General features: G+C 41.8%; 2 protein-coding genes across 3 annotated transcripts; both read right to left on the bottom strand.

Moving 5' to 3' along the window:
* Window positions 1-887: 887 nt before the first annotated feature.
* LOC133952223 (integral membrane protein 2C-like) lies at window positions 888-5,811 on the bottom strand. The gene is made up of 6 exons (XM_062386575.1): window positions 5,627-5,811; window positions 3,559-3,702; window positions 3,245-3,433; window positions 2,642-2,752; window positions 2,101-2,251; window positions 888-1,960 (listed from the first exon to the last, which is right to left on the bottom strand). Exons 1-6 carry the CDS (start codon window positions 5,714-5,716, stop codon window positions 1,869-1,871), a joined length of 777 nt encoding a protein of 258 aa, XP_062242559.1. The 5' UTR covers window positions 5,717-5,811; the 3' UTR covers window positions 888-1,868.
* A 1,865-nt stretch (window positions 5,812-7,676) lies between these two features.
* cab39 (calcium binding protein 39) lies at window positions 7,677-19,340 on the bottom strand. Of its 2 annotated transcripts, none has more exons than XM_062386120.1 (9): window positions 19,149-19,340; window positions 14,987-15,142; window positions 14,699-14,863; window positions 13,700-13,818; window positions 12,222-12,390; window positions 11,039-11,098; window positions 10,642-10,707; window positions 10,034-10,177; window positions 7,677-9,801 (listed from the first exon to the last, which is right to left on the bottom strand). In XM_062386120.1, the coding sequence occupies exons 2-9, from the start codon at window positions 15,098-15,100 to the stop codon at window positions 9,613-9,615; spliced, it is 1,026 nt and encodes a 341-aa protein (XP_062242104.1). In that variant the 5' UTR covers window positions 15,101-15,142; window positions 19,149-19,340; the 3' UTR covers window positions 7,677-9,612. The 2 variants fall into 2 exon arrangements, with proteins under 2 accessions (XP_062242104.1, XP_062242105.1); XM_062386121.1 differs by lacking the exon at window positions 19,149-19,340 and adding an exon at window positions 16,521-16,604.
* Between the last annotated feature and the right edge of the window lie 2,841 nt (window positions 19,341-22,181).

Genomic DNA, 22,181 nt, shown 5'->3' on the forward strand with positions numbered 1-22,181 from the left:
ACCAGATTGAAGAGCATCTGAAAGGATCTAAATGAATTCATCTGCAGATTTGAAATGATCAAAGAGTTATCACTGCTAATGTGATTAGGGACTGAGGATTGGCAAATAGCCTCTCTCTCTGTCTGGCTTTTTATTATCCTCATGTGAAGGAATAAAAACTTTATTCTATACAATCCAGGTGAACGTTATGTCCGAAAGGAGAATAGGAATGAAGTGTGAACTTATCGAGTCCTACCCTATCTCTATATTTTGTCTTCAAAATGTATTTTCATACCCCATCAAGCTTTCAGCATTCAGAGCAAAAACTGAATAAGAAAACCCAAATGAAAAAAACATGATAGTCAGAATGAGACATAATCCAGCAACAGGACAACCTACGCATCCTGTTTCATCACACATTCATCAGATGCTATTTTTAAACATTCTTTTGAACATATTCAATGTGAAATCTCTTATCAGTTCCTTTTTAAAGTTATTACATAGATTCACTACTCTGACTGTGATACTGTGATATTTTGTGTCGATTCTCACTTACTGTTTTTTTTCAATAACCTGTTTCCCCTCAGATCGTGTCGATTGTCTCTCAATTGAAGCGACTTTGGTGTAATATTTTATTTGTTGATTTGTACATAATTTGAAAGTCAACCATACCAGTTTATTTATTCATTTTTCTTTTAATGAAACTTATCTCGGAGTTTCCCACGACTATTATCTCTTTTTTTTTCAGTTGAATGCAGATTGTGGTTTCTCTATGATTTATTTATTTTATTTTCTTATCCTATGGCTCTTTTGGATGAAGATTGGTTTTGAGTTTGTTTTGTAAGTATTTCTACACAGTAGGTTATGTATAAAAGTTTGGTGTAAATAAAGCATTTATGGACACTACACTTTTTCACTACTTTATTGCCAGACATATTTCCTTAACAGACAAAACATACAGATCAGAGTTGGATTTGTTTAACTAAGATATATTATAAGCTCCCTTTCAGTAGCAATGACTTTAGTCCAGTCTCTGACTCTGGACTAAGGCTTTAAACGTTGGTTTACAAAACATTAAACGTTTTTTCTCTTATATATCAACACGTGCAAAGGAAAACAAAGACAATATTGTAAAAATAATTCACAAATGCAGTGATAAGGAGCTTTTGAATTGCAAAAAAAGCACAATAATAACTGAAAAGCTAATGATAAACAAGAGCAAAATATAAATAATGGTCTATATCAGTTTTAATTGTGATAGAATATCACAAGTTAATTCAGCCTAATGCCCAGTGCAACTCTACCAATACTGAAGCTTTGAAGGAAGAAGAGAAAAAAGAAAGAAAGGAAGTAACAGGCACGAGAATTAAGATGCAAGCAACTAGTCATCAGCAGTTACATGTTTACATTACTGAGAGCAGGAGAGAAAAGAAGATAATTGAAATGTATGGAAAATGTCTGCTCAGGAAAGCATGCTTTGTGTCGATGTTAGAGAAACGAAAGAGACACAAATTATCCTCTAGAGCTCGAGGAAAAAAACAAACAACAGTCCCCCCCCCCCCCCAGGACAGTAACCATCGTAGAAATCCCAGAAGAGCAACAGGAGAGATCGTGAAATCATGAGTCATTATTGGCTTACGGACTTTGCTACATGGAAAATCCTGTGAGAGAACCACCAGGTAAGTATTGCATTACAGATAAGGGTACATATTACCTATGGGAAATTGAAGGGGGAAAAAATGAGGCATCATAATCAAAAAGAAAGAATCTTTAAAAAAAGAAAAGTAAAGTGCAACTCAGACATGATCTGATCCTAGAGAGAGTGCTACAGTGGCTGCGGTAGCGACTGGAGATGTGCCTTTTGGGCGGGGGGGGCATGGATTAACCGTTTACGCTTCATCGCAGATAACAGTCTCCACCACAAACGTGTTCTCAAAGTGACGGATGTGGTGGCAGTCTTTCACCTCGCGCTTGTTGATGCCTGGGAGGGAAACAGGGTGAGACACAGGAAGCGGATCAGCAATGTCACTTGGGTGCGAGATGAGCGTCAGATTTAATCACAAAACATTTACACAACAGTGCTCCTTTTTTAAATACTAAATTCCGTTGACTGCGACTTACGTCTACGCTTGACTCGGCGGCTCAGGCGGTACGTCTCCTTCCCGTTGCACAGGCGGTAAATGAAAGGTCCCAGCTGACGCATGTTGTGCACTTTGCCAGTCACCACCATGTCTTCATGGATGATGTAGGTCTGAGGCAAGTAGGTTCCCTTCTGTAAGAGATGTGGAATCATCATAACAAGCTCGCTGAGTTATTATTTTCCAACGCTGAAGGGCTGGATGGTCCAACAATTAGACAACACTGGGTGTTTACGGTCTGATCCCACCAGCACTCACACCAGCATCATTCTGCAGTGGAGTGGAATCGTAGTGATCAGCGGACATTTTGAGTTAATAGAGGACCAGAGAGTCCAGAAAGGGAAAAGATGTTGTACAGTAAGTTATTGGTCCACATTTATTGATTCCACCACATCCGTCACTTATGTATTTTGAATAAGCCGTGTAAGCCGTCTAGGCTAGCCAGTTGACTAGCCTAGAGAGATGGGGGGGGGGGGGGGAGACAAACACTACAGATAAAATCAAGAAAACATTGCAGTCGTTACCTTGACGTTAATAAGAAGCTCCCAAAGGTTGCGTGGAGGCATCACGATGGTGGTGTTGAGCTCAATAACGTAGCACTTGTCCAGAGCAATGTCGTGGTAGGCAGTCAGTCCCTAGAAAAACAAGGCAATTCATTAAAGGCAAACTCTAAATAACAGTGCTCAGGTTCAGCTTTTTTCCACCAACGTCTCAAATCCTGTGTTATTTTCTGCATCTGTGGAATTTTAATAATCTCAGCCATGCTAGCTGTGTCCTTGAGGATACAGCGGTCAGCTGGATGGCCTGCAAACATTTAGGTTTGGACTAAAATATTGACTTGATTACCATTAAGATAAGAATGAATCCTAGTGACTTTAGAGATCTAATAACCTTTCCTCTAGAAATTCATGTAATGTTTGGATATTGACTTTGGCAATTGAACATAAGAATAAAACTCAAGGCAGAAGTATTGTCTCAAAGAGTCTTTAGCATGCCTGTAGACAAAGGTTGTTTTATATTCAATTGTTCTGTTCGGATTCCTTTTCTTTTGCACTCTACTCCTCCCAGTTCAAATTGTAAATACCAAATGTGTGTGTCTGTGTGTGTGTGTGTGTGTGTGTCCTCACTCTGTTGAAGTCGTGGATTATTCCAGCAGGGTCACCGCCTCCAAAGTGAGGCACGGGCACAGTGATTTTCTCATAGTTGTCCGCCAAGTAGATGCCAACGTTCTCCTCCAGCTCCTGACGCCCACGCAGTGGTGCGTACATGGAGTCTTCATACAGCACCCGGCAGTGGAACAGGTTCTCCTCAGGGATCTGGATCACACACACACACACACACACACACACACTCATAGTAAGATTCAACACACCAGCTGGAACATTTCGGTGGCAAGAACATACAAATTAAGAATTGCAGTATGAGACAAATAAAGTCTTACATGAGGTATGAAGTAGTAGCGGTAGACATAAATAGAGGCGAGGACCAGACCGGCCATGAACACAACCAGGCCAAATGTCAGGCAGCACAGGCCGTTGAGGAGAGACTTCCTGGGACGCAGCGGCAGCACCAGCTCATCTTCATCCTGGGAAAACACACACACACACACACAAACTTCAAAAAGGGCACAGAAGAGGATTTCCAGGCAGCTTCCATCACTAATCATCACCATGACCTGAATTAACCGACTGTTAAAATAGAAGCTCGCGTAATTAGCGATGCCTCATTTCTAGCAGGAGTGAGTAGCACTGAGCCCGGCCCACGGAGCGCTTGATAATGAAAACTTGACCGAGACGATGGTGAGTAATCTTTCCAGACGCCTCCAGTCTCGCAGCCCATCTGCTGGAGCCACGCGCCCAACTGGTGCTGGCAGGGTGGCACTACACACTGATAGTAGTTCCTCACTCAGTGTGCGCTGCCATTGCCAACTATAATGACCAAGAAGGAAGTAGCTCGTGGCAGGTAAGACGTTTTCTGGATAAAATGGGCTCTTGATGGGAAAAATAACAATAGGCCTATTTCACAGCAGATATCTTGATAGTAGAGAAGACTCAAGTGTGCCTGATAGTGCATTGAAAGTAATTAATTACGTTATTCACTCGTGCTGTCTGCTGTGAGACAATCCTAATGTGGATTGCCGTCAATGGAAATGACGGCAATCCAGTGTGTAGAAGGAAATGACAATCCCTGCGTTCCCTTTGTTTTCAGCGTTTGCAGCATGTTTGGGTATGTGCAGGTTTACATGCTTCAGCTCAGTGTGTCCTGGAAGCATTTGGAGAACAGAGGGCGCGTTAAGCACACGGCGACAACTGTGCAAACTCTGTTCTTTGTGTTCTCACTCCTCACTGAGACTGTTAAGGCTCTTTCACGCCAGCTGAGAGCGTGTCACACCAAGAGGCCTGTCCCTGTCCAGTGCAGTGCTTTTGGACTAACAGAAAACACACACACACACACGCACACACGCACACGCACACGCACGATGTCCTGTCTCATTATGGTGCAGCCTCTTTGGGACTCATGCATGTAGAGAAAAAAACATTGGGCTTGTATAATCTACTTTACAAATAACCAGTCTGCATAATGACAACTTGTTCTTTTTTATTACAAAAATATTTTTTCGGTGAAAATGCTCAAAATCCTGCCACCTGTGTTAAATGTATGATTCCCTTTATTTACATTGTGTTATTGCTACATACTGAGATACCAGTCCTACCATAACAAACCAGTCTATTCTCTTATCTTACCATTTGACAGATGTGGTATTTGGATTTTATTCCAAAGGGTTTTCTATTCTTTATTTCGATGGAAGGGCCCAGGCCTTTGACACTTCGGAAAGCACCCACAGACACTCTGATGACACTCCAGTCAAGTCAGCATTGTGCTGCTCAGTGCATTTAGATGAACAGATCTCAAAGTCGCACACACACACAAACACACACACTGTCACTGTAGCCATATACTTTTTCAGCAATCTCACTAGACACACGCGCACACGTTTCATTATGGTGCAGCAGCATCTCCAGGGCTGAGGTCATGCAGGGACAGCAAAGTTGAGGACCCAACTGCTCTGCTGGATTCAGAGCTGTGGAAAAAACAACAACCATGCATGTGCTCCAAGCCACAGAGACCCATCTGCCATTTTGTCAGCTGGAGCTTGTGCGTTTCCTGCAGCTACCTCACATCATTAGGGTTTTTCAGACTGGAGCTGGGAAGCTGTTAATCTAAAACCCGTTAGCGGTCATGTCGCCTATAAAACATGACCCAGCACGGAGCCTTTGTGTTGTTGCAGTGCTGCTGAACAAAGAGCGTGCACGTCGGGATCAACTTGCACGAGTGACGCAGTGGAGGAGAAGCGTCACAGCAAAGACATGTTGTGTTGTCGGGAGGGATGCAGTGAGAACACGGCCGCTCGGGTCCCATGTGTGCAGGTGCAGCCCCGCATCACATCACATTACATAACTATCACACATTTCACGAGCACGGTGCGTGAGAGCGATGCGTTCACTCACCATCTGATGAGGGAGGAGGATTTCGGTCTTGTCGCCATCTTCCTTCTCTTCTTTCTGTCCCGAGACGGACTGGAAGCTGATCTTCACCATGGCTGTCTGTGTCTGTGTGTGTCTGTGTGTGCAGGTGTCTCCCCCCCTCCTCTATGTTCACTGTATCCGGGCCACTTCTCTGAAACTCCTCCCCTCACCTCCTCGTCGGCAGTAAGGGCAAACTCAAATCGTGGCGGCGGTAGCTCGTAGAGTTACAACAGAGACTGCGCAGATATGTAAAGGCTGGATTTGATGCAGCTGCCTCTGTTGCCACATACGTGTACGCAGCGTCTCAAGCATCCATGCCCCGGGAACAAGTAAGTAAAGTTCACAAACCAGTCAAAATAACCCTGAACGACTCACAAACAGGGGCAGCTGGCTCCAAACAATGTGGCAACTTACAGCTGCCCCAAAACATTGTGGCAAGAGATGCAGTCGCCTCCAAACAAAGGTGGGAGCTGCTGCTGCTGCAGGTGCCCTACTGCAGCCTGGCAGCAGAGTGAGTTAAAGCTGACAGTACATTTCATTTAGCTGATTATTTTGCCCAAAGCGACTTACAATAAGTGCATTTAACCATGATGGTACAAACCAAGAACAAGAATCAAGAAAGTACAATTTTCTTCAAGAAAGCCAAACTACAAAGTGCCACATTAAAGTGTAGTTCAATGACACAAAACATAGGCAAAGCATTAACAGCGTTTAAGCAGAATTGGTCCAAATATGTCAAATAAATCCGCCATATAAACAAGCATGTTTCGAAATGCAAGTGGAGAAATGCAAATCCATTATTCTTGGTGCTCAGAGCAGCAACACGCTGGCAAACTGGTCAAATTCATAAACTATGTATAATCTAAGGGAATATGTCCCAAACAGCGGTAGTTGCCCTCAGACAGGGGCAGCATTGGCCACTGACAGCTGCCACAAATCGCAGCAACTGACTTTACATATCAGTGGCAGTTTCTGTTTCCACCGGAAGTGCTTCTACCAGCTGCCGCTGCCACGATTTGAGCTTGCTGTCTCTCCTCGTCGGGCCTCCCTCTGTCTCCTCCTCTAAAGTGGAGCTGCTCCTCTGTCTGTTTTTCTCTTTACCCAACGGAAGCGACTTTTTTTCCCCCCATCTACCCTTAAAGGACCAGTAAGGGGATGAAGTCCATTCAAAAAAAATATTCTAAAGATGATCAATAACAATAAATATTGTAGCCTTGTAAACAGGAATCTAAAGGACCTGGTTAGTGAAGGAAAACATCAAGCTTGTTTAGACTGATGGAATTGAAATGCGGCTATAATTGATTGATCAATTTAGTTTATTAGACTACACAAAAACTGTTCTTTTCACAAAGAATTCGTTATAAAAACAAAACGTTCACAAAAAATGTCTAAAAGAGAAAAACAAATGTGTGTACCTAAAAGGTGTAGGCTGAAGGATAAGCTTTTAACCAGCTTCAAACTGGGAAGACATCAACCGGCAAACCTATAAGGTCCCAAAATTACTTCTATCAAATGTTTCCACCTTTATAAATAATAAAGATTACTCCTCTCTTTTGTATTTGTTTATCTTGTTTAAACAAAAAATGTAAACATGAAAAGTGAGATACACATTTGTATCATAATGTTTACTCATGTTTACCCCTTTTACAGGAAAGCATCTGTTTTTAAATGTATATGTCTATACCCTTATTTTCTTCAACCTGCCTGTTCCCCAGCTTATATTGGCTCAATGGGGATTAGTCCCACCTCTGTACGACGTCATTTACACCATGTTTTTAGCCAAAATAGGTTTTGGATTTGGCTGCAACAGTTTACCTCCGAGACTCCCAAAGTGTTTTGTTGAGTCAATCACTTCACCCACCCCGCCATCGGTTTACTGGTGCATTTTCATTTTTGGGTGAACTATCCCTTTAACTTTATTCTTTTTGTTTTACCATCATCTGAATGGTACTATAATACTCCAAGCTGATACACATACCAGAATATTACCATTTGACCCATGTGTGATTTCTGCATACAGGAAGACAACAACCAAGTTTGCAGTTTTATTCGAAATGTTTTTTTTCTTTATTTTGATTGTAGGGCCCAGGCCTTTGACACCCAAACACTCTATGCTGAAACTCCAGTCAAAGTCAGCATACAGCCATGTAGCCGAGATTTCAATTTGACATTTCAATGTTGCTAAATATTTTGGGGGAAAAAACAATTCCAGTACAACGTCTTTAGTACAGCATCATGCACAGCCAGTGGAGGATCATGCATTTTCAATGTGCATCTGTGGTCTATCTGTGGTCGAGCTGTTGTCTGCACGCAGATGGTATGGATTCTCTTAATCGAATGTATAAATATGAAACGTTATATTGACCATGTTGTTCACTGCAAATGAACAAATCTATGGTTTCATCAGTTTTGCTCAGCACCATGAGAACAATCCAACATGCCCAATGGACTCTGCTACCCACAATGCTTTACATTCATTATTGTACTGGAATTATAAACCCTGTGAAGAGAAACAGCTCAAACATGAGGAGAAAGGGAAAAAAAGAATAATGAGCCAAGTTGTTAATTTCCAGATGATCTCACCCTTGAAGCGCACTCGCTGTGGGACCACAAGATGCTCCCAGGCCACCAGCCGAGTGATGAGAAAGAAGGGGAGGGGGAAAAGTTAATGAAATTGAGGCGGGGAAGCAGGGGGTACCCAGTCCTCAATTCCAGTTAGATGATGTTGATCGCTCAGCTCCTCACAAAGTGCACAAACACACAGGCTTTTATTTTTCAGTTAATACTTCCCCTCCCTCCCCTCTGCAGCAGTCGGGAGACACACTCAAAAGTGTAAAGTAAAACGAGGATTAACAGATCCAGAGCTAACACCATGACATTCCTCTGCTGTACAAATTGTTAATATCCTATAGGTTAGCTAAATGTTATGTACAAAGAAACCCACCAGCAACCATTTCAGCAGTAAGATGAAATGCAAAAACAATGTCACTCGTTTTTTGTTTCTATTAGGGTTTAGAAAGTAATTTGATTACAATTAACCAAAAACGTGACGCTTAAGGTAATATATATATATATAATATATATTCATATGACACGGTTAAACCAAATCTACAAAGCAAAAAAAAAAAAAGGCATATGTACATGTTCACCCTGTCCCACAAAACGATAGGGACCCAACTCTCGGGCTTTGCCAAACCTTTCATCCCTCCCTTCTTTCCTCATGTGCTTCAAGTGCTGTGTCGGGACAAAGCACACAGGAGGAGAACGGTTCTGGGTGATGGCATCTGAGAGCTCGTCCCCACACAAATACGGTAAAATTAACCACTGTCGCTTTATTGGATGAAGGCATAGATGCAAACTGTGGCGGTTGCTGTGGTGCGTGTGCATTTCCGAGTCTGTGGCACTGAACGTGGGAGTCAAACTGGGCAGGCCGTCACAGAGCCGACGCCGGGTACAGCCAGGGATCGGTCACATTTCAAGGCATGCAACAAAACACACCAGTCTTCAACTTGCTCGTACCATTTCCATCTCAAGGTTTCAGCCAATATTCTTGCAGTATATGCATTTGATGCATATATGTGCGTGTAAACTGTGTGTGTGTCTACCAGGAAGTCTGTTTTAATTCAAATGCACGGACATATTCTCTCACTAGGTTTGATGGACTGTTGTGGCGTTTTAATATACTTTATATGTCTCAATGTGCAAGAAAGCAGCAGCATCTATTATTTTCTCTAAATTCTTTTGAAGGAAAAAGACTGAAAAAAATACACTAATGTTCTCTGACGAGCAGAGGAGCTGATGAGTTGATATGGATATGTTTGCATTTTGTTGGGTTTTCACTTGTTTCCTCAGTTTTTGTTCAGAAACCAGTTGAGCAGCTGCTGAAGGTTCCGTTAAGCAGACGTTGTCTGGGTGTTTTTCCAGACGTAGTCCAGGTGGCTCCTCCCCCAGCCACCTCTGCGCTCTCCTCAGGCCTCCTGGGGAGCAGGCCTCTTGAGGTCCCTGATCTGTTTGACCAAGTATGTCTTTTCATCATTGAACTGTTCGTCCTCTGTTCTGTCGTTCTGGAACTTGCTGAGAAACTCGATGAGTTTGGTCTGGTTCTTCAGCAGGATGTCCAGGATGGGCTGCGTCTTGTTGGGGTTGGCCACAAACACCTGGTAGAGGAGGAAGCGGGTGAAGATATTAATATATGAAGATAATGATTGACTGATGTCAGTCCTTACTAATGTTTATTTATTTTATTTATCAGTTTGCAGAATGCTGAATGCACTACACGCGTCATGAGTCATGAGCCTGTTAGCTCGTCTGAGTGGTTTTTTGAGACCAGTTTTCCTCTGAGCCCTTGAAGATGACAGACATACACCTTAAACCATGCTTTGTTTTTACCTTAAAAACATGAAATGCCTCAAACTGGATGTTGCGGCTTTTGTACCGAAGCAGATTCATCATTAGTTTGAGATTCTCTGGCTTGCTGATGTATTTCGTCATTATGGTGAAATTGTGCCGGTCGAGAAGCAGCTCCCCGAGTAACTAGATCATTTCAGAGTAAGAAGAAATGTATTAATATTTATTCAACAAAACTTAAACATCACAAAATATAGATTTAAATAGAAAATGACTAGTAACTTGAGGGTAGATTTCAATTCGGTAATAACTGTTGGCTGTGGGGAATCTTGTTTCTCTACATCTAGAAATTGATTGTGGTTTCAGAGCTAAAAACCCTTGCTGAACTAATATTGAATAATATCCACACAAATCTGAAACTATGCAGTCAATGTACAGTCAAAATCACAAGTGAAGAAAACACTAGATAATTTAGGGGTTTAAAAAGACATGTAAAACATTGTTTAGGTCCACCACTAGATGGCGGTCATAACGAGAATAAGAAACTGTAGAGAAACACAACCCCTGACTAGACTTCATCTTTAATAAGCTCTGAGCAGAATTGCACTATGAAATGAGACCTGTTCAGTGGCATGAGTCACGGTCCTTACCTTGAGGGACTGCCTTTTAGTCACGTAGTTTTCTGAGTGGAGTAACTTCTCATATTCACTAAAGAACTACACACAGAGAGAGAAGATGAGTAAGAGGGAGATTGTCATCCACATGCACCAAATAGTGGTTTCACCTGCATCAGTGTTTGTATCAACTCAATGGCACAGAAATTAAATTAAATTTTACTTTAGAAATTCTTGGTTTATATACCTTTTTGGGAAACAATCATCTCAAACATAGTGATTTAAACAGCTAGTACATATTAAAGTGTTAAGACTGATTAATAATGTATGTTCACTGTGATAAACTGCATTTGTTGTGCAATTGATTTCCCAAAAAGACAGTTCACATTTGATCTCATAATAGATAGTGGCTTTCAGTTCAGTGCAGACTTACTCTGTCATAATGCTTCTCCAGAAACTCTGCACTCAGTAGCTTGTGTCTTGTGAGGAGGTCCTGGAAATAGACAGTGCAGACTGTTAGAGATAAATATGGACAAATGGTGATGACTCAGCTTGATCCCAAATCTCTTGCTTTTAGGAAAAAGCACTAACAACATACTCAAACACATGCAGACATCATCCTTAAGAATACATTGCTGTTTTATTAAAAAAATACACAACAGAAAACCCCTGAAAGCTTGTTTTTTTAAATTGAAGTTTTGTTTAATTCATAGAAACATGTGCTGCTGAGGTGGTGTCCGTGTTTCACACAGACCACCTGCTGTGGGCAGCCTCACTGTTGTGGTGCGCTTGAAATTGTGTCAGTGTCTCATGTTAAATATTAAATCTGTAGTGGCCTCAGTCTCTCACTTGTTTTGTTTTTTAACTATTGTTTCATGTCTTAAATAGCAGCTCTCTCTCTCTCTCTAGCATTGCAAGCTCATTCTTTCTCATAGACATGTTGACATGTCTGTGTCGAGTCTATATTAAATGCCTTATAAGATCCAGAACTCAGTCTTTGACGCTAAATCCTCTGTCCTGTTTTACTCTACCGCAAAAGGGAGCAAACATTTTCAGCTTCATACAGCTGCTGTATCAGATTCAACCAAATGGCATGAATATATTAGTTTTGTTACCAGCACTCTGCATTATCAGTTTCAAATCTTACATTTAATCAGAAATTAAAAGTCAAACAGATTTTCAAGGTTTTCACAGCTGAAGCTGTGACCTTTCATTTGGAAAATCAGAGGCAGATTGATGAGCGCTTAAATGATTTACTCAGGTCTGTAAATCATAACACAAAACTATGCATACACGCCCCTTTCATTGCATCAGCTGCAAATCCAAAGTCCCAAAGTGTATACATCAGTGTGTCTTTCTAATTACAATATCAGCATGAGCATCAGCAGCATCTATCTGCAACGCATTGCTTTCTGTTGGAGCTGTCAAGTTATACACAGTGTTTAAAAGTGTTTAGATGGGTGACACTTATAGATTTATAGACAGACAGACAAAGTATCAAGTCTAGGAAGTTGGGATTCTGAATATAGATGTCATATCTGCTGTGCACTGCCAGTATGAAAGTTACATTTGAAATGATGTTGTTGGTTTCTTTTGCAAAGGAGTAAGCAACTTACTTTAAAAGTGGCAAATGCGTCTGAGGCGATGTCGAACGTGGACATTTCCACGTATATGAAGAAGTCGTAGAACTGCTCTGACCCCAGTGTGATTTTAGCCAGCGGTTCATGTCTGATGCACTCCCTCAACATGATACCGCAGTTTAGGGCAATCTCTGGAGACTCATACCTGGATCAAACAGAAACATGGGACAAAGGTTTATCATCTGATAATAGCATAGGCTAGTGCACAGACACAATCGGTTAATGAGGTGTAAAATGGTCTAAAATAACAATTGTGCTAATGAGGTCAGAAATGAAAAACTAATAACTTTGTAAATAAGAGGCGTGAGTTTCCATTACACATGGTTTTGCACATGGTGTGTGACCCCTTTTGGAACACGGCATTGTTAGAAACGTTTAAATCGGGTCCATTTCATGTATTTAAACACAAAATTATATAATGAAATATACAAATCATGTAAAGTTGTGTGAACCCAAGAACATGTCTTCATGTGTTTTGGATCAATCCTCACTCTTCCCCATGCATGCCGAAGTGTCCTTGTGCGAGATACTGAACCCTTAAAAATGGCCCCTCATAGATGTTGAATGCACTAAATGTAAGTCGCTTTGGATAAAAGCATCTGCCAAATGTCATGTAATGTAATGTAATACAATGTAATGTAATGAGCTGCAGGTTCATCTTAAACAGGACTTAACAGAAAAGACAATGGCAGGGTTGTTAGTTGCAGATGTCACATATTAAAAACATCTGAAAAATGTCTTAACCAAAGTTATTGTACAAAAAAGACTTTCTGCATAGTGTGTTTCTCCATATAAAGTGGATTGGATTCATTTTTTAAACATTCAAATATAAATCTAGTTATAAAAGGGTCAAATCCTTGGTAGAGCGTTTGCTTGTGCACATTCCTGGGCAACTGCTATCATCTATCAGTTTTGTTTGCTTTCACTATTGCTTCATGGAGAAAGAGGATTCCTGGAGCACAGGAACTGATAAAAATGGTCAATAACATCAGAGGAAGCTGGACAGACACAGCTTCTACCAAAATATAATGATACTTGATTCATACATTTGAGCCATTTTTATTTGGCTTTTGAAAAGAGTTTCCTCTTTGTACAGGAAGTTGCTCTGACTTTTCAATAACATGGTTTGTGGTCCAGGTATTACTCATGATGTGCAGACATATATTTGTTAACACACTCACATTGTGGGTACTTATCTTCCGTATGGGGACATGAGGTAAATCATTGAATTGTAAGTTGAAGATATGCTTTAAGTTAATGTTAGGGTTAGGTTTAGTTTGAGGAAGTAGTAATATGGTTGAGGTTAGAGTCAGTCTCCAGGAATTCTATTTATCCGGAGGTTATGTCTGGAAGCGGCTTGTGGGTCCGTGTGTGCTTGTGTGCTTTTGTGTTTGTGCATGCATACGTATGTATGGTGTGTGTGAGTGTGTGTGTGTACATGCGTGGGTCCTTACCCTTTAAGCAACATAAACAGGATATTCTGCTGAGTGCAGAGATACTCGACCGTCGGCGTGCGAGTGCCAATCTGACGCCTCAGGATGTTGTTGAAGATCTGAGCCACATCTTTCTTACTCTGGAAGTGACAGATCAAATAGATATTATCAAATTCTTGAAACCGTTCTAAACTGTATGTATACAATATTTAACACAAAAGATTTTAACACACTTCCAAGCTGACAATGCAACCAGGTAGAGGGAAAAGTCCAGATTTTGCTCAAAGTGAAAGCCAAGGTGTTTGTGAAGTATCAGGTATATGAAACTAGCTGGTAAATGTTAATGTGGAATCTGTAGACCTGTTATTTCTTTGCTGTTGCAATGAAACCTTTTAGCTTTTATTCAAGTTATTTCCGAATTCAACATACATCAAATAAGTGCAGTTTTTAATATCCATTGAGTTATGCTTCTCTATTGCACTCATCATTTTTCTTTTAAACTGGGAGGGAGGATGAGATCACACAACAAAGTGAGTCATGCTGTGACAGGGTGAGTCAGGGAAGTCTGCTGCAGCAGTTACCACACAGCACCGCTCTGACATATTGCAGGGAGACATGAGTTTATATCAACATAGTTATGTCTGTCACGTACGTCCAAATGTCATCACATTACATTTTTGACACATCCTTTTCTCTCAAGTGCTTTAGATTAAATCAAACAACTTCACTGAACCCTCATTGTAATAAATCTGTGACACTGTGGCTCCACATTCAATCACTCGCAGTCATTCAAAATTATTCTCCTCCTTTTTCTTCTACTCCTACAAAGGACACCCCCCACCCCCAGGCAAAATCTCATGATAATGTCCGTATAAGTCCAACAGTGCCACAGTGGGGGTGTTGATGACGTTTGTGAAGTCTGTGTTGTTGTGAACGAGTCTGACTGCAGAACTTCTGCTGTGTTATTGATATATGAAGACATTCGCCGCACTTCATTTTGGAAAACGCGTCAAGTCTCACCTCAAAGTCAATGAGCCGCAGGTCTGCTACCAATGTGCTGAGTAAGCCACTGTTGTAGAGCTCCTGGGCGAGCTGGGCCACTGCTTCTGTCTGGGGCTCTTTCTCATTCGTCCCATAGAGGATCTCCTTCATGGCCACCAGACTCTTTGACACCTCCTCCGTGATCTGAATACATGAATATGTAAGTAGACATAAACATACTATAAAGCAGTTATCACATGATTTCAAGCTTAACAAAGCTCCCACAAAAATAATTAAGAACAAATAAAATTGTGAGTTCCATCGTACCTTCTCCGCCTTTTTGTCAGAGATGTCGGGCTTCTCGAGCACCGCCATGTTGTCCTTAAGGCTCTTGATGATGTCCGCCGGTGACTTGTGGGACTTGCCAAAGGGGAAAGGCATGGTGGAGAGTTACCTCGAGCAACAAGACAGCGGACTGTCCACCTGAGGAACAAAATGTAAAACTGGATCAAAGCCCTGTTGATATTACAGTACTGGATACTGACTTTCCAGATGCTATCTATCCAAAACTGCACCCAAGCCAGTTGCTATAACAAGTGGATGATCTAGTCAGATTCAGTGAAGAAGGTGATGACAAATAAACATGTATCGCCTGTGACTCAGGTGATTTAGGAGTCACATAACAACAAGTCCATGCAAGTCTGGACAAAAACTGACTGAATAGATCTTGAAAATAATACTTACAGATACGTGTGGAGCTTCAACCAAGAACGACTGCTTGTCACTCAATGCTCATGTGGTAAGACAAATAAGCAATAAAGCACTACAGAACTTCATCGTCTCCTGCAATATGTTATTTTTACTTTAGCACCAGTGCTGTCGTTCACTCTTCTGTGTTACTCAGACAAATGTATTTCTTTTGTCGTAGTTTGATATTAAAATTACTAGATGATTTCTGGCCTCAGTGCAGAATATCAATAACAGCATCAGGCGATAGAGAGAGAAGCAGGTGGTCTGCTAGAGTGGCCAAGTCCAGTTTCAACAATTCAAGTCCATCTTTTAGAGCAAATGCAACTGCTGCTCTGGTATGTTCACTTGGAGCAAATATAGGTATAGGTGATGAAAACCAAAACTAGCACCTGCTGTGAAACAAAGTAGAAAGCCCTGATGCCAAACTGTAAGTTAAGCATTAAAGACAAACCGAACTAATAACATTTCCCAACATAAAAATGTCTCAACAGTACAAACAAAGCTGAGAAAAGGAAGTATTTTTATTAATGTCATATCTAGATCGGACCTTTATGCTTCATTGGGCAGAGGTGCAATGTTTTGAATCTTCTGGTTATTGTTAGTAAATGATTAATCATGCTGAGTTTGCCATAACATAGACGTACTTTCACAACATATCCTCAGAACTGTGTTTGACCCACTCTCTGTACAGCAACGGACATATAAGTCAACACATTACAAAACACACTGTAAACCCTTCTCTAGAAAACTACCATAGAAATATCATGAGCGATACAAGACACACGTGACAACAGGGTTACTTAACAAGGACCCTTATCTACTCAAGTGACTGACCCACCCAACCACCCAGCACACACTGTGGGGCACCTGCACACACTGTGGGGCAAAAGCCAAGTATTCTTAACATATAAGTAGGAAAATGTGGGAACAAACATCAATAGAATTAAATCCCACTCTCATGATCATTTCTACTAAAAATTTATTTGCATTAACTATGCAACACTGTAGGACATTCATTGCCAGTGTGATTTTTAGGTTTGACAAAAAACATGAACACAAGTCACGTAGAGGAACACATTAAACGGCACTGGTTTAAAAGCATGAAACCAACCTGTTGTCCTGTCAGGCTCCTCTCTAAACACTCAACGTGCCAGCAATTGCAGCTCTCCTCTCCGGGCTTGGCAGAGAGTCCACATTTCAAAAGTAACACTGAGGCCAGGAATAAAAACCAAGCAGCACCAAAGTGGGAGGAGTACTTCACCATTCATGATGTGTCAGGAGTGACTGGCCTGAAATACTTCAACCCGGCCCGTGAAGGAAGAGTAAAGTCAAGCGCCTGAGTGGTGCTTGCTTACAAGTGTATTAATGCAGACACACCTCAACATTGCCAGGTGGCTAAATCCCTCTTTTGCACAGGCTAATTCTTGTTAATGTAGCCAGCAGGCAGCAGGAGAGCCTCTCTGCTCATGACCCTCTTCAGTATCGGTGACGCACAGAGGGAGGTCACACATATGGCAGGTTCACAATCAGCTGATCACTGTTCACTCACATTGACTCCTTTACTAGGAGGGCTGGAGTAATGTCAGGACAACTCATGTCGGAGGTGCTGGGGCCCTGACTTTGTCAAAAACTCTGAGCTAGCACAGCTCTGCAGACGAAAACAGAGTCCAAACCGTAATCCAAATCCAAATACTGTCTTCAGGGGGAAGAAATGCAGTCCTGTTAGAAAAACCAGACTTTACACATGCACGATTACATCAGAAGAGAGTACAGTTTCCTCGCAGGAAACCAGTAGAACAGTGTCAGGAGACAGCGTCACTTCCAGCCTTCAGTCCACACAGCAGCAGATGCTCTGCAATGATCTGACAGCTAGCTGACCACCACTAGGAGTAGCTAATGCTAGTCCACATATCTGGCTCACTTATTTACATGTGTCACTAAGCTATCTCTGAAACACTTATATCTGATATTTAAAAACAAAAATAATTACACAACTTAACGCAGACCTATAATACTGCCCTGTGAGCAGCTGGTCAACATGAAGCTGACAGGGAGCACCACCCATCTGTGTACTCTCCATGTTTGTGATGGTATACCTACGTGCCTGCCACCCTTCACCTGTAACCAAACATAATATGCACTACTGATCGGGAAGGGTTCACGTGTACTGGGAAGGTGGTAACATTTGTGGATAAACTTCCTTTAGCACTCAGGAAATGCACTTTTTACAGCACTGCAAGAGTGTCAGAAGTAGAGGGAAAATACGGCTGAGTAAAAGAAAAGAAATACAAATTGTATATTAACAATTGTACGGTATATGAGGAGGAATTGCAAAGGTCCGGAAATATAGCCATTTCATTCTATCTTTATGTATATTTAATACAGACAGATGGACAGTCTGAGAGAATGTGTGTCACAATATCAATTTGGTTAGGAAAGAGGAAACTTCCCCATAGTCACCACCATTAGGTATGATATGAAGTAATTGCAACAACAAAAAACACCTGAAGGGAGGAAAGAGACTGGGCATAATGGAACGGGTAACATGTTTTGGAAGACTGCATGTCCAGTCTCGTAGAAATAACCAAGTATTAAAGATGACTTGGATCTTGATCGTGTGTCATGACTCATGAGTAACTGTTGAATTACACATTCTAAAGGGTGGGGGCGACCTGTGGCACATTAGTCTCAAACATTGTCAAATTATTCTGAGAAACGTTCGCATTAAAAGGGAAATTATGCGATCGCTCTGAATGCCCAACTCGGAGCAATGAATCATTTCGGTAACACGTACAGAATAGTAAAAGGCATTCCTTTCCACTGATGAGACACTTTTCACTTTGCAAAATCTCGTAGAAAGATCTAACGATCCCGTAAACCATCCACATGTTGCGAGTTTCAGGTGGAATCTGAGGTCAGTTTTGTGGGTCGAGCTCCACGGGGGCACAGTTTGTGTTGGGGATAAGAACCTTGTCACGACACCTGCCACTTTAACCCTGGTGCCCTGGATGTGCGCGTCACGAAGCATCTCGCGTTGTGTGTGGCAGGTGAACTGCGTGCGAGCAAGATTACGTTTTTCCCCCGATTCTCTTTAAATGCGTGTGAATCACACAAACACAAAATAAAGTTCAATTCCCGTTCAGGTCCCAATGACTCTTGATTCGTGATGGGGGTAGAGAGTGAGCGCAGGTCAGAGGAGGGCTGAGGGCACGGTGCACGGATACCCGACATGTAAAGAGCAGCTGCCGCAATCCGCTGCAAAATGAACGTAGCGGTAAACACTGCTATCCACTTCACAACAGAGCTACTGGTTCTCCCCTCACACCGTGTGTGTGGAGGACAGACACAAGGCCTCAGCGGGCCTGGTGCTAACAGACCGTCTGCAGCTTCCTTTCGAGCAGCTAACACCGGAGGGAGGGAGCCTCTGACAGCCCGTTTGGTAACGTGCTGCAGCTAACGTTAGCTAGCTGTCTTAGCATAACGTTAGCTAGCTGTCTTAGCATAACGTTAGCCAGGCCTGACAGGGGCTGCTCGCTAGCCTGTACTATGAGCCCACGCTTGACTTTAGCAGATCATCAGCTAGTTCAGCTCCAACCTCTGTGTTCGCTGAGAGCTGTCCTGTCGGCTAACGCTAGCGAGGGCAGCTAACTGGCTAACTTCCACACAGCCGTTTTGGGGCTAATGAAACCTTACATGCGTGCAGATATTTATACGTAGCATCATGTATACAATAGAGTACCTTGTAAACGGCGTTCTCACTCGTTTCCCCCGATTTGTCAGGACAGCAGGAGGCAAGTCCGGGGCTCCTTGGAACAAGAAGCGCTTTGTTTTCCTCGCTCGTCGCCTCCCCTTGTTTGTACTATAGTTAATTGTGCGGCCCCCGTTTCCTAATTCTCTCTGTGAGTGCGACCGCTAACGCTAACAGCGCAGCGCTGTTCACTGACTGCAACTGCGTTTACCGCCCCCTGCGGCCGTCTGGCGTCATGGCAACAGCGCTGTTCCAATGCGCGGGGATGGCAGGTGGTCGAAGGAGGGCGCGTTCACGCCTCGGGCACGAATAACTGGATATACGATGTGAGCATGTATTCTATAATGTAATGTGTGTGTGGAGAGCACCGGGGGAAAATACCTTAAAAAATACACAACATAACTTATCAATTACATATATATCAGAATCAGGTTTAATTGGCCAAGTAAGTTGTACAAACAGGAATTTGACATGGTGAAGTGGCTGTCAATGTTCTTACCCTAATACACATAACAACACAAAACAAAACAAACGTGTGATGGTCTAAGAAAAAGAAAGAAATTATATATATATATATATACTTGCGCATTGTCATGGTTTTAATTTTAATATAAAAATAAATAATTGTTACAATGACTGAAGAGGCAGTTGTTTTTTAAAATATGCCCCCTTGAGTTCCTTAAATATTTCAAATCTTACTCAGCTTGTAAAATTGAAGAGGGACACTTTTTTACACCCAATAGCACTCTAACCTGTGTTTTTCGCCTGAGCTACTATAATATGTAATTTAACACTCACTGGGATTATAATCTGCACAGAGTACTTGTATTTTTAACATACTTTGACGTCTGTTAAGTCTTTGTGTATTCTTGCAGAAGTAGAGGGATGCTGGTTGCACAGCTGCCTTTTTGTTTCCAGGGGCTGCATGTGAGGCTGGGGCAGAGGCTGTTCCTGAGATGTCAGGTAAATGATCAAGCTGGAGCTGGCTGACAGAAACCACAGGTAATAGGTTAGAGTTCAATTTACAGACTGTGGCTGGAAGCAGAAGCTGTGGATTCCTGCCCCAGACGAGTAGAGCAGTGTTTGGGGATGCAGCTGCATGTGAGATGTTGCAAGTGATGGGTGGTTAAAACTGCTGAGGCTGGATGCTGACTGTTATGGATAAAGAACTGGGCTATTAATAGAAAGCAGGACAAAAAGTACAGCAAAAATCTCCACAAGACAAGACAACAACCAAACAAGCTAAATTGACCGTTGACTCTTTATCAAGATATTAGTAATGGAAATTAAAGCAAGAAGTAGGCTCAGTCCAAAACTCCTCTTTGGGAAGCAACCAATTCAGTTTCTTCCTGTCCTATCAGGGGCCTTTCAAAATAGGGTGTTATAGTGATCGGTTATACATTTCCAGGTCTTCTTTCATAACATAAAAAAACATTTAGGAGATTAAAAGGTCATGGAACATAAAATATTTTCAATTCAGTTCACCATATAATGAGGTGATGCATAGTCTTACAATCCTAGTGATGCTTTATAGATCAGATTGTTGGTAACTTTACAATATGTATCCATTCCCCCATTTTTCATTCTACTTTGTTTCAAAGACACTGAATGTAAATGTATGTTGTACTTGCACCTGGATGCTGAGCTGACGCTGCTTAAGCTGAAGCAGATGCAATGAGCATCACATGCTGACGGACATTTTGTACACAACGAAGCCCATATGTTGGTGTTCGCCAGACAAAGAAGCAGAACGACATCTTACGTTGTAAGAGATATGTCCACTTGGTAAAATGACTCATAGTTTTAATTAAAGTCTGTTCAATTGTCTATTGCCAGCAAGTTAATAAATTAAACAAAGTAACAGAATTTTTGCCTTGTACTGCATTGATACATCACTTATAATCTGATTCTGCTTGAAACATCCTTGTGAAAATACTTTCAATAGGGCTGTAATATATTTGATATCCCTGTGATGAATGTTTTGAAGAGACAACAGAATGACTTTTAAGTATGACATCCAGCAGGGATTGTACTGCTCTATAAACTTTGTTTGTTTTGTTGGTTTGATAATTCACTGTAATTAATATATCTGTAATTAATAAAGGTGAAGAGATTAATGGTGTGTAAGACTGAATTTTTTTTGAAAGAGGGGATGTGCTTTATCATCCACTCATTTCTGCCAGGCAATATCCTCCCCAGTCATGCTATTCTCCTACTGGCCACAAGAGGTCCCTAGACTGTCTGTCTCTATATCCATCAGCTGACTTGTTTTCTTTCTCCATCACCTAAGCTTCATTCCTTAACGCTGACCTGAACCCACTGCCTGCATCACCCAAATAACTATCTACGGAGGTAGTAGAGAGAGGACCTTCACTAACACCAGGAAAACAATCAGCGCAGGGGAGAGCTGTTAGCTGATTGATCCTCAGGTTTTAAAGGGAGCAGCAGAGCTGCCTCAAACGGGGCCAATCAGGACCAAGAACACAGGGGAAACACTAGTGCTGAGCTAGTCCCATTAAGTTGAAGTTTGTTCATGTGTGTGGTGTTTCAATTAAGAATGCTGAAAAGCAACCAAACCGTCTCTGGCTGTGTATGGGAGAGCCCTGTGGCATGGTCAACTGCCACACTATCCATGAGTCATTTCCACCAGATCACCTGTGTTTGAGCGTCTCGTCTTTACACACAGTTTAACTTCACAGGAATGAAAACTAAACAAGTTGAGGAAGAACTTCTATAAAGGAGACTGTTGATGACTTTTTGACCGTGCATCTTCACACATTGCTGTATATCCCACTATAGGTTATGTATATAGTGTATATCACATATACTATTTGCACAGGAGAATAGTACCTGTCTAAATTCCCTTTCCTCTCTAAGCAGTCACCAAGGTGAGGTTATAGATAAAGGACCAACCAACAGAACATTGTAGTGTCTATGCTTAGGGACTTTCATGTCTAACTCCGATGCCTCAGACAGAGAGACAACTTCAACTCTCACCGACTTTAACTCTTTTGAACATTTTAC

The sequence above is a fragment of the Platichthys flesus genome, chromosome 4 (genome assembly GCF_949316205.1).
Source record: "Platichthys flesus chromosome 4, fPlaFle2.1, whole genome shotgun sequence".
Classification (NCBI taxonomy): Eukaryota; Metazoa; Chordata; class Actinopteri; order Pleuronectiformes; family Pleuronectidae; genus Platichthys; species Platichthys flesus.